This window comes from Meles meles, chromosome 5, assembly GCF_922984935.1.
Source record: "Meles meles chromosome 5, mMelMel3.1 paternal haplotype, whole genome shotgun sequence".
NCBI lineage: Eukaryota > Metazoa > Chordata > Mammalia > Carnivora > Mustelidae > Meles > Meles meles.
Window position 1 is genome coordinate 92,118,614 of NC_060070.1, and position 12,198 is coordinate 92,130,811.

The following is a 12,198-nucleotide window of genomic DNA, read 5'->3' on the forward strand; positions in this document are numbered from 1 at the left end:
CTTGTGATTCTGTCTGTCAAATAAATAAATAAAATCTTAAAAAAAAAAAATACTGTTATCAGGGGCCCTGAGTGGCTCAGCCGGTTAAGCCTCTGCCTTCTGCTCAGGTCATGATCTCAGGGTTCTTGGATCGAGCCCCACATCGGGCTCTCTGCTCAGCGGGAAGCCTGCTTCCCCCTCTCTCTGCCTGCCTCTCTGCCTACTTGTGATCTCCGTCAAATAAATAAAATCTTTTTAAAAATAAATATATAAATAAATAAATACTGTTATCAGGGGATGCCTGGGTAGTTCAGTCAGTAAAGCGCCAGCATTCAGCTCAGGTCATGATCCCAGGTCCTGGGATCGAGTCTTGCATCAGGCTCCCTGATCAGCGGGGAGCCCACTTCTCCCTCTGCCTGCTGCTCTCCCTGCTTGTGCACCCCCCCAAGACAAATAAATGAATAAAGTCTTAAAAAAAAAAATGAGATAATTTCCTAAAATTGCCTTACTTAATCCAGTGAAAATTAAAAAAAAAAAAAAAAAAAAAGCCTAAAATGAAGCAATACTTCTTCTTCGGGTACTATACAGATTAAGTGGAACAAATTTTGAACACTTTGGTTGATTAGAAAGAGTCCTATAGAAAAGCAATGTGGTAGAAACTCTGGTTTCATTGGACTTACAGAGGCCAAGACAGGTGGGGGAATGGGTAACTAGTAATGACAATATCAGCAGCACCCCTTCTGTTTCCTTGGAAATGCTACCCCTGCCCCAGCATACCGGCAATCAGCCTATGGGGGGACAGCAGACAGAAATGCAAAGGTCAATGCCTGGCGAAAGCTACAGGACCGTTTTGCTGAATACAACCTTCTCTCATAGCTGTTTATCAGCAACTGCATAGAAGGAAGTAAACAGCTTTTAGTCCGCAACACAGGAGGAAGGGGAAGTTCTTCAACCAGAGGCTTCTTACAGTAGCAAGTTAAGCCATTGATATTTTTAAAAACAGCAGAGCTTGAATAGTTAGGGAGGCTATTACTTTAATACTCAGAACAGGGGCGCCAGGGTGGCTCAGTCGGTTAAGCCTCCCACTGATTTCAGCTCAGGTCATGATCTTGGGGTCTTGATATCAAGCCCTGTGCCAAGGCCCCACTTGGGAGATTTTCTTCCCTCTCTCTCTGTCCACACCCCCACCCCCACCCCACTCAGCTGCCCGCTGGCACGTACTTTCTCTCTTAAAAAAAAAAAAAGAAAAAAAATACCCTGGAGACAGAATGCCTCATGGGACTCTCCTTGGGCCACATTTATCATTAAATTTCTTTTGTAAGGATCAGTACTCAAAACGCAGTCCCATAAAACACGACAGGTACTCCAAACACAGAAACAGAAAGAAAGGACTAAGGTTTGGCCTGGAGGCACTCAGAGCCCCAAGAAGCTAGCCAGTTCAGGCTATACAAACTTCACTTCTCGAGATCTTGCATTGCTAGGGAAAGCGTGAGGGCCAGATTACCCTGACTCTAAGATCCATTCTTAAGTAGCTGGCAAGCTAATCTCCAAATCTATGACACCACACAGAAGCAGTCCTCACCACTGCAACCACAGCTGAGGGCCAACTTCTCAAGGGGAGGGTGGTTACTTATATCAGCTGAAAAAGGAGCAGTTTCACTTTCTAGGCTGCTCATTCCAGAGCTATGCAAATAAGCCAGAACAGCCAGGTCACAGTAGGGGAACACTGATTGCATGGGTGAGAGAGAGGAAAGGAAGAATGGTTCATGAGATACCAGATGGGTTCTTTCCCCATTCAGGACTCAGCAGTGTTAGGGTTTCCCTTGTCTAATCCTGAAGAGGAATCTAGCTCTGGAAGCTGAGCCCATATCTTAAGCATAAGCACGGTGTGTTCAATAAAACATTTTTTATTCTGTACAATATATATGTGTGTATTTAAATATGTGTGTGTGTGTGTGTGTGTATAAATGTACACATATATATATACACAGGTATGCAGAGAAACCTGAACCAACAAATCCCTGAGTCCGGGGAACCCAGGACATTTACAAAGGGAAAGGAAGGAGTCCATGCCCTAAAAGTGTAGGAAATATGGCAACATCTTTCCCTTTCCTCCAGGTTCCCTGCAACAGAGGGAGGATTACATGGGAGCAGGAACGGGGGGGCAAGGGTGGCAGGACGAGGAGCTGTAGGTCAGGTCCCCAGTCACTAGTGTGGGAAAGTAAAACACTGTTTGATTCAACATCAAAACCAACAAATCACTGCAGAGGAGGGGACGAGACTGATTGACATGCAGCTGACCTTTGGTACGCCAAAGTTGAGCTTGGCAGCCCCACACCTCGGTCAGCATGACAAATAGCACCTGTGGGGCCTATGAGCAGAGAAATGGGAAATGGCCCTTGACTGAAGAAGGGAAAGGAGACAAAGCTGAGGAACAGACCTCATGTCTCAGCACAACGTGGGAGCACTGTCCCTATGCCATTTCTTCAGACCCCGGGCCACCAGATGGCCAGGAGCAAATGTCTTTCATCCACAGTCAAGTTGAGATGGGCAACTTACATGGCCTTGAGAAGAGGTATAGAAAAAGGCGTGTTCTTGAGGATCACCCCCAGGTGTTGTGACAATTCCTGAAGTGGAAGGACCGCACCGGCGAATCATGCCCAGTCTGGACAGTGGGGTCAAGGTGGCGCTGGTCAGCTCCCTCCAGTAGACAGGCCACGGGGTTGCCAGGTTGATGAGCCAACCAGATGGACACACAGCTGCTGAGCACTGCCCTGAATTCTCCTGTGTTCTCCCTCAGGACTGCCCCTCCCTGGCCACACCAAGCTTGGCACCTCTCCAGAAAGGTGGCAGGGAGCATGGGGCAGAGTACCCGTCTCTCCCTCGCCTATTAACACACAGAGCCGCCAACAGCGGGCAGTGTGGCCAGATGTCACCTTATATATTGTAGGGACAGCAGTGGAGCTGTGCCTGCCTGGAGGACTTCAGAAGCCCATGTTGGCCTGGGCCTCTCCTGCTGCAATGGCTTGTACATCGGTGACATGGCCGATGCCCTTGGTGACACCCTCCCGGAACAGCAGCTTGGCGCCCACCTTCAGGTACTCTGGGTGTTTCAGGAAGCGGAAACGTACCACTGCCTTCTCCCCTGTCCGCAGCTTGTCCTGCAGCAGATAGGCCATCACTGGTCCTGGACAGGGCCTCACATCCGGTTCTCTACCAGCCTGGGGACTCCACCCCCCAGGGGCCGATCAGACTTCTACCCACCCAGAGTGGGGCTCCGTCCCCTTTGTGGGATCAGGGAGTTCTCTGGGAGTCTGGGGCCCAGCCTCCTTCCTTTCTGGAGGCAGAAGAATTCTAACCTTTCCCTGGAAAAACAGCATGACTGGGTCCCTCTCACCTTGGCATGGATCTTCTCCACCACTGCTGTCTGACGTACATTGCCCACATGTACCGTCACCTGGAAGCCTCGCCGGAACGTGGTGGCATGGAACAGTAGGACTATCTCTGCCTCGAACACTGAGCAGATGGTGGGATTCATCTCGGGGCTCACCATCACCATGCCCTGGGGAGGCATAGTCCCGGGACCAAGGGCAAACCTTGCATTAGTCTCTCCTTCCCCCACCACCATCCCACCCTCTCCAGCTCCTGACCTCTTCCTCTAGGGCTTTAAACACAAAGACCTCAGAAGCCAATACTCAAAACTCTCCACATAGAAGCCTTCCTTATTCCTCCCATGTTCTCTAATCCTTCTTTCTAATGCTTAGTGTTTCTAGGCTCCTGGACATTCAGGTTGCAAGACAACAATCTGTATTTCAGTATTCTGAGTATTCTAAGCATTTTTCATAGTCTACATAACCCGCTTCTTGCGTTAGAGACTATTCCCTCTGAGTTCCTCCGAAACGTCTTAGGTGCTTCTCATTCAAGCAGCCAGTCTCCCAGGCACTCCTCTTTGTGCTCCCTCTCCAACCCATCCTCCCACCTTACCTTGCGAAGAAGTGCACGGTCAAAGTCCCCGAGGGCCAGTGTAGCAGCCTGACCGGCTCGAAGCACGCGGCAGGCAGAGCGGTTCCGCTGGATGCTGCACACCCGCAGCTCCAGGAAGCGGCCATCGTCCGTGGGGCCCACCACCAGCTGGTCCCCCTCACGGCAAATCCCGCTGCAGCCCAGAAGGCAGGTGGCACGGCATCAGTCCAGCCCTCCCCCCAACCCTTGCCACCTGCTTCTCTGCGAGGGTCACCCAGAACAGTCTTTCCCTCTAAGCGGACGTCCTCTGCGGGGGAAGAGAGGGCTGGGGAGGAGGCCCTAGCTCAAGCTCATACCTAGAAAGGCCAGTAGCAATGGCAAGAGGGACCTAAGGCTTTGACACTAAACACACCCTACGCTTTGAGAAGAGTCTTAAGAGATCTCTCATTTCCTGACGTGGAAATGACATCAAGTGAATACAACTAGGGCTCAAGGCCCACACTTCTCCCCCAGGAGTCTGGAGATTCTGAGTTCACACCAATACTATTTCTTCCCTCTAAGTCAACAGACTAGCTTTCTCCAGCTCTTGTCATGGTGAAAGCCCGATCTGGAAACAAGCACATCGTTTAGATGGGCTCTATGCAACTCCAAGGTCTCCTTAAGGCCATGATCAAGTGTAGGAGTATGTGAGGGCTGAAGGGGATGGGGAGCAAGCAAAGCAACTCACCTGGAAAGTGTCCCTCCAACAACTGTCCCCACCTCTGGTACTGTGTAGATTTCGTCCACCTGCAGCCAAAGGAAATGCGACCAACAGCCAGCCAAATAGGGCAGGCAAGTCCAAAATCTCTAAATAGGCTCAGTGCTCAGTCAGGATTAGTCCCTCCCCATTGTCCAACTCATGCCCCGTTCAGGTGGCCAATTACCTGGAACTCCGTCAGCTGCTGCATGAGCTCCTCCTGCTCTTTGCTGTTGGTGAGTGGCGGCAAGATATTCAGAAAGACTTTAAGCAGGTCCAGACTCTCTCCAGACACGCTGGACAGTGTGAAGATAGGAGTGATGCTGTAGATGGAGGTATGGAATGGACAGATGAGGAAGCTTTTAACAGGAAGCGGAGGCTAGAGCTCCCTGCATCCCATGGGGAGCTTCCGGGGCAGGAGCAGGGACAGCGTGCAGGGGCACTTCTCTCCTATCTGCTAACCTTGTCAGGAGCTCTGAGTCCTCTCTGTGTGAGCCAGCCAAGGAATGTGGCTCACAAGGCTCACCCCAGAGCCCAAGGCAGACAGAGAATGCCTGGCACAACACTCCGTCTCCCGGGTCCCGGACACCAGCAAGCCTCCAGGCTGGCTAGCACAGACTCCCTCCCACAATCCCACCCTAGAAAACCCACAGAAATGTGCCAGAACTGGTTTGGCCACACGGCGGCCTTCCCCACAGATCAGGGATCTGGAGGAAGAGAGGCTCACTTGGGTGACTGGGCGAACTGCTGAGCCGCAGTGACAGCGTCATCCTCGGAGGTGACCAGCATGGGGACCTTGTGGCAGCCAGGCTGCTTGAGGACCCGCTCCAGCTGGCGTACTGTCCTCTCCACTGTGGTCTTGGCACACAGGTCCACCTTGCTGACCACGATGAAGAAGGGCACTTTCAGGGCCAGGGCCAGCCCCAGATGCTCCCTCGTGGTGCCGGCTGCCTCAGAAAAGGAGGGCGGACAGCAGGGGAGAAGGGTGAGAATGTGGGCGGGAGCAGAGGGAGCAGGAGAGTTCGTCTGCCTCTCAGATTCAAGGAGCCTTGGGGTGAGAGAGTCAGCTGCCCCCTCCAGCCCCGTCCCTATCCCAGTGCCTCGTACCAATCCCAGTGTTAGCGCTGACGAGGAGCAGGGCACAGTCGGGGCAGTAGGAGGTGAGGCCGAAGATGGTGGTGTGCAGGTACTTGTGGTGGCCTGCCAGGTCGATGAAGGTGATCATCTTGGAGCTGCTTTCGCAGATCTCTTCTGCCGTCCGTGAATCACTGTAATTCACCACCTGGCCCAGAGCCCAGGGCTCTCAGTGTCCCCTGCCAGCCTCCCCAACCCTTTAAGAGTCGCCAGGACCTAAACCAGTCACTGGGTGACCCTGCCTCCTACCCCTGAGCCCCAAATCTGATTTAATCCAGCTGGTTCCCCATGTGTTTTCTAAGGGGACAGAGCTTGTTCACTGCCCTCAGGGTCGTCTTCTACACTACTCCAGAAAGTCTCCGCACTCTGCCCTCGGGCTCTGTCCTTCACCACTACCATCCCATCCTCGGGGTCTGGCCCCACTGGGTCCCGCTGATTGCAATGCACCTCTCCCTTGCTGTTAAAGCCCAGGATCTCGAAGCTGATGCTGGAGGTTCGGCCAGACTGAATCTCATGCAGGTGGCGGAAAAGGTTGAGCCGAGCCCGGCCCCGCCCATTGTCCAGCTCTCCCTGGGTCAGGACTCCAAGCAGAGTCGACTTCCCTGAGTCCACATTGCCCAGGACGGCCACACGGAGGTCTAGGAACTGTGGATGAATTGCGAGAGGTAAGGGCTCTGATCCCCTACGTCTCTCCACGGATGGGTGGGTTAAGGGCACTGACACTCCTTGGGGACCAAATAATAAACTGGACATGCTCCCAGGTTCCCAGGCCTGGGACCCTCCTGGAGAGCAAGGGCATGAGAGGTCACGGAAGGGTGTACACTCACCTGTTGGTTGTCAGGGACCTTTCGTACCAGCACTTCGGTAATTTTCCGGGGCATGTCGCTGTCATAATCCACTTCTCGCTCCCGGAGAATGGTGATATCTGCCCCGACCCTGTCACAGCAAGGCCACGGCTGACACATTTCACCTGTACTCCCCCGTGCCACTCCCACCTTCCAACCCGGCTCTGAACCAAATGGCCTTCCTACACCTCCCAACATCAGACTTCACTTCCTACCATGCTCCAATTTATCCCACATCCTTTTAAATAAATAAATCTTAAATCAAAAAAGCCTTGGTCCAATACGGAGGAGCCCTCCCCACTTCAGCCCTTTGTCAAAAGGAGACAGCAGGAGGAAAGGCCCTCTTTGGCCCCTTAGGCCTGAGGTGACTGGGACTCACAGGCCTTCTCCAGAATTAGGGGAAGAGAACCAAAGGGGAATGGGACACATACTTCTCTGCCATCCGGTGCAGGGTCTTGAGGGACGCCCGCATCTCCTCCTCAGCCAGCCCCACCAGCAGCCCATTGTCCTCTACCCCAATCTGGTAGACGGCCTCTCCACGGCCCTCCTGGAGTCGCCACTTCATCTGTGTCACCAGGTGCTCAAAGCGGTACTGGGATGGATTCACCAGCTTCAGCTTAGGACAGGTGAGGGGTCGTAAGAAAATTGAGTCAGAGATGCTCCTCCTAAACCCACAGGCTCCCCACCTGCCCTGCTGTAAGGATCAGAACCTTCCCTTCCCACTTAAACCCCCTCATCCCTGGTCTCCTCTAACAGTGAGTCCCCTTCCAAGAGAATGAGGTACAGAACCTTGACCCTGAGCCATATCCCTATATATCATGGGTTTGGAAGGATCTCAGAAAAAAATCACCCCATAACAGCAAGGACAACCTGCCCCTCCCCAGCCTAAGACTCACTTTATATTCGATGTTTCCATCTTCAGCCTGAAAAGAAACAGAAAGCAGTTATGACGCACAGTCCTGACCAACCTCTACATCCCTCTGATTCCTGCTGAGGCCCAGGCAGCTAACAGCAGGAACCTCTTAGGCATCTGCTCAGACATAAACCCTCTACTCAGTCCCAAAGGACCTCTCTGAAGGAAAGGCCAGTGAGTTACCCATGTGAGCCAGAAACAGAACCCAGTCCCTCCTTTCTTTGATTACTGGTGGTATAGTCTTTCTAGATGTAAGATCACCCCTTCCTTCTCCCTGGGGCCTCAAACTGTTGTCCCCAGAAGTCTAAATTGCCCCTGTGTTCGGGTTGCTGAGGTCATTCTTTGCCACTGGTCTGGGAGACACCATTTCCTTCCTGCCCACCCCTCTTAGCTGATGTCACCAAGAGTAAGAGGCTGCAAGAGGTTCTGGACCAGGGCCAAAGGGTGAGCTCAGCACTGGTCACTATAAGCCTGACAAGAGATGAGCCCAGGTAAAATGAAGGGCAGGGCTCCAAAGCTGGGGCTGAGGTGAAGAGAAGAAACTCAGGAAATGCAACAAAGGGGACAGACTCCATAAACCAGACTCACATGCCTCAGTTGAAAACCTGATTCCACCCACACCACCTTCTCTACATCTTCCTTCCATCAGGTGACCCACCACGGAAGAAACCTGCTGCCTGAGCCTTCCCCTCTAGGGTGCAATGGGGTAAGAGATTTGCTTGTTCTGCCTGTCCTGCATTTTGGCACTCCTCTTCCCTGGCCATTTCTGTCTCTTTATTCCTTCCTGTCATCATTCTATCTCTTCATGGACCTCTGACTCCCAGGCTCTAACAGGTCTTCGCCCATAATCTCTACCTCATAGAATAAAAGGGAGATCTTTTCCCATTAGCAAAGATCCTCCCTTTTATCATCTTGCTAAAGGTGAAGAATTAGGATGGGTGGTTCAGAAAAGTGGTACAAGGATGATGGTCTAGGCCAATGGTTTCCAAAGCATGATCCCAGGACCAGTAGCATTAGCACTGCCTGGGAACTTGTAAGAAATGCAGAGTGTCAGGCCCACCTCTGACCTACTGCATCAGAAACTCCAGGGGTGAGGCTGCAATCCTGGTGATTCTGAGAAATGCTAAAGTTTGATAACCACTGGCTTGGGCTCTTCCCCTAGGTCCTCCTTTCCTAAGAGGGATAAATAGCATAGGGATAGATGGGGTGGGAAGCCATCCCCACTTCCTCATAGGACAAAGGGCAAAAGGGCTTAAGCCTGACTGTCTTTCGTCTGTTTTTATATGTGTGTGCATACGTGTACTCAGGGATAGAGACGGAACATATTGCTCTTTTCCCCAGTACTCCCCTCCTCCCCTGTGGAACAAGTTTAAAAAACTCTGCTGCCTCCTCATCCCAGGATGCAGTGTCCCTTCTGTTGCAGCAGAAGGATGAGGCCAGGGCATTCTACTTTGCTCTCTCCAAGGGGATGAATGTGGGATCCCTTTTCCCTATTTCTCCTCCTGGGGTTACTGGATCAGAATGGGGGGATCCTTCCTCCCCACTCTTCCTCCCTGGGGTCCTGACACCAGACAGAAGGTCCTCCCTGGGGTCTTGGGACCGGAAGGAAGGGTTCTCCTCTCCCCTCCAATGTTGTGACACCGGAAGGGGGTATCAATTCCCTCTGCCCCGCCTCCCTGGAGTCCCGGGACCGGAAAGAGTAGTTTGCTCTCACCCGCCACTTCTCATGGGGCTCACCTCGGGGGGCAGGTACGGAGGGTTGTTGGCTTTGCCCCCTCTGTTCCTTCCGTTCTTCTTTTTCCCCTTTGGGCCCCCGCAGCCGCTGCTGCCGCCGGCCCCCCTAGCCTTAAGGGTTCCGCCCACGGCCGGGCCCCCTCCGGGCCGGCAGCAGCCGCCGAACAGCTCCGATACCCGCGAGTCCATTCGCCGCTGCCGCCAGCCCCCCGCCCGGCCCCTCCCCCCCCGCCGCCACAGCCGCCGCCACCGCTGCTGCCGCCCCTACTGCCGCCGCCGCCCCTACTGCCACCACCGCGACCGGCCAGCCAGAGGAGAGCGGGGTGGGGCCCTGCGCAGGCCACGCCCCCACCCTTCTCTGGCCCGGGGTCGCGTCAGAAACAGCCGCGGGGCACCACGGGAGATAGAGTCCTTAAGCCTGGGACTTCCCTTAAATGAGCTCTCCCATGCCCTACAACTCCCAGGACGCATTGCAGCTCAAGGGGCCGCGGCGTGGCTTCGGGGCGTAGTCAAGGAGCGCGCCTTTGCGCGCAAAGGCCTAGGGGAGCTGTAGTCTGATTCCCAATCTCCGCGCTCTAAGCGGGTCTGTTTCTAGGGCCTCCTTAGGGGGAAGTTTAGAGCCCCACAGCCTGGAGGTTGGGCAGTCACTCGAGGCGGAGGGCTTGCATCAGAATCAAGCTTTGTGGGCGCTCCTTGGTTTGGCCCCTTAGCGAGATGCCAGACAACAGGTCTTGGACCTGAAGAGCTGCAAAATTCAGGGCGACTGGTCCCTCCAGCCGGCTGGCTCCGCCCCTGCCTCAGTTTCTTCCCCGACAGCCGGCGTGCCGTCGGGGTGAGTCAGGGCGAATGACAGGGTGGAGGCAGATGGTGGTTAGCCTAATTACAGCTGTTATTGTTGCAATGATTATGCCACCTTTACCCCGTAGTCACTACCTTTTTACCAGCTGGTACCCTCCGGGGGCTGGTTTTAGCAACCCGAGACACCGCGGTGCCACAGACACGAGGCCCGAACCCATAAACCAGTCTTGCAGCCTCAGGGCTGCGAGGATGCCCGCAGAGAGTATTACCCCTCCCCTTTGTTTTGAAGCAGAACCAATCCCAGCGCAACTAGTTTAGTTTTAAAATAGCCCTGTCCGTAGGAGGGGCCTGGTCCCTACTTGGGGCGGGGCTGGGGCTCGGGTTACGTCAGTCACTGCTAGGGCTGTGGCTGGGAGAAGCGGCCGGCAATAGAAACTTGGCCAAAAACCCAGGGGATTACTGACTTTTGACTTTCTTGCCAAGCCATCTCTCTTGCTCTTTAGGGCCCTTGCAGTCGACAAAGAGCACACTCACGCAGCAACAGAAACCAGTGCACAAGAGAGTGCACAAGAAAGGCAGAGTGGAGAAGCTGTTAGTGTTGCTGGGCTGGGAGTCAGGACGCCAGGGTTCAATTCCTAGCCCCATGGCTGTCTCATGATTCACCACTCACTGTATGTCCACTTCCCCTCTTTCCCAAACATCGAGATGCTCTCACACAGCCAAGAAGTAAAACGACCCTTCCCTCCAGACCTCAGTTTTCCTTGGAAAACTAGAAGCAACGACAGTGACATACCTCTGGTGATCCTTTCAAGGGTTCAGACCTGGTGGAGTCCATGGCTTCCCTTCAAGACTACAAGGGGGAAGGTGGGTTACTGATCATTTAGTTGCTGTCCACATGGCATAACTCCCCAAAGCCATGGCAGCAGAAGAACCAAAATCTGCAAAAGGGCTTAGCAGATCCAGCCAATTCTGTGGTCTTCAGTGGTCGAAAGCACACATGACTTCTCTCTTTTCAACCCTGTTCAGTGAAAGGAAGGTAATGCTGCAGAAGTCAACTCCAGCCAGGAAAATTGCTACTTGGAGGCTGAGACTGAGGAACTCAGTAAGAGATGTCAAGAAGGATGGAGGTCGGAAGGGAGAGCCAAAACTATTCCCCCAACATTCTCACCACCACTAGCTCTGTGCTCCCTTGATAACCAGGACCTGCTGCACTCGCCTGATAACACTCATCCTCTCATCTTCTTAGGTCTTTCAATCACCCAACATGCACAGTTTCACTTTGTTCATCCCAATCCCCTTGTCTCCTAAGTGGAGAACTTCTTTAAAGAGGTGAGAGGGGATAACCTATTCTGATATCCCATTCTTTTTTTTTTTTTAAGATTTTATTTATTCATTTGACAGAGAGAGAGATCACAAGTAGGCAGAGAGGCAGGCAGAGAGAGAGGAGGAAGCAGGCTCCCGGAGGAGCAGAGAGCCTGAGGCGGGGCTCGATCCCAGGACCCTGAGATCATGACCTGAGCCGAAGGCAGCGGCTTAATCCATTGAGCCACCCAGGCGCCCCTGATATCCCATTCTTGAACAACCTAGCTTACCATAGGAATGAAGGCTGGCAGAGGAGTAAATTAAACAGGGATGGCTGTCCAGGAGAAGATCAGAGTCCTGGGATATGGAAGGTAGTAGAAGTGTTTGGTTTCCTGGAGGGGTTGCTTATAAGGTGCTTATGAGGTGTTTGGCTATGGGATTACACACACACACACACACACACACACAGAGTTTTTCCTGGTATATAATTAGTCATTTATTCTCTGTGTATAGTACCTTTACATGAGTTTTAAATTCAGGGACACGTGAGTGGCTCAGTTGGTTAAGCATCTGCCTTCAGCTCAAGTCATGATTTCAGGGTCTGGGATCGAGTCCCAAGTTGGGCTCTTTGCTCAGCAATGCTCCTGCTTCTCCCTCTGCCTGCCATTCCCCTTGCTTGTTCTCTCTCTCCCTCTTTCTCTCAGAAATAAATAAAATCTTTTAAAAATAGAAACATTTAGGGGTGCCTGGGTGGCTCAGTGGATTGAGCCGCTGCCTTCAGCTCAGGTCATGAT

General features: G+C 53.0%; 2 protein-coding genes across 2 annotated transcripts in view; one reads left to right on the top strand and one right to left on the bottom strand.

Annotated features, from left to right (window-relative positions):
• Nucleotides 1–12,198, top strand: part of POLH (DNA polymerase eta) — a 46,059-nt gene extending 33,861 nt beyond the window's left edge. The window contains exon 12 of the transcript XR_006818324.1: nt 12,145–12,198. The gene's annotated coding sequence lies outside the window, so the exon portion shown is untranslated. The remainder of the gene's footprint in view (nt 1–12,144) is intronic.
• Nucleotides 1,871–9,593, bottom strand: GTPBP2 (GTP binding protein 2). Its single transcript, XM_046005042.1, has 12 exons — nt 9,308–9,593; nt 7,554–7,580; nt 7,089–7,273; nt 6,640–6,748; nt 6,260–6,457; nt 5,786–5,960; nt 5,406–5,625; nt 4,866–5,001; nt 4,670–4,728; nt 3,964–4,135; nt 3,377–3,541; nt 1,871–3,140 (listed from the first exon to the last, which is right to left on the bottom strand). The coding sequence occupies exons 1-12, from the start codon at nt 9,491–9,493 to the stop codon at nt 2,964–2,966; spliced, it is 1,809 nt and encodes a 602-aa protein (XP_045860998.1). The 5' UTR covers nt 9,494–9,593; the 3' UTR covers nt 1,871–2,963.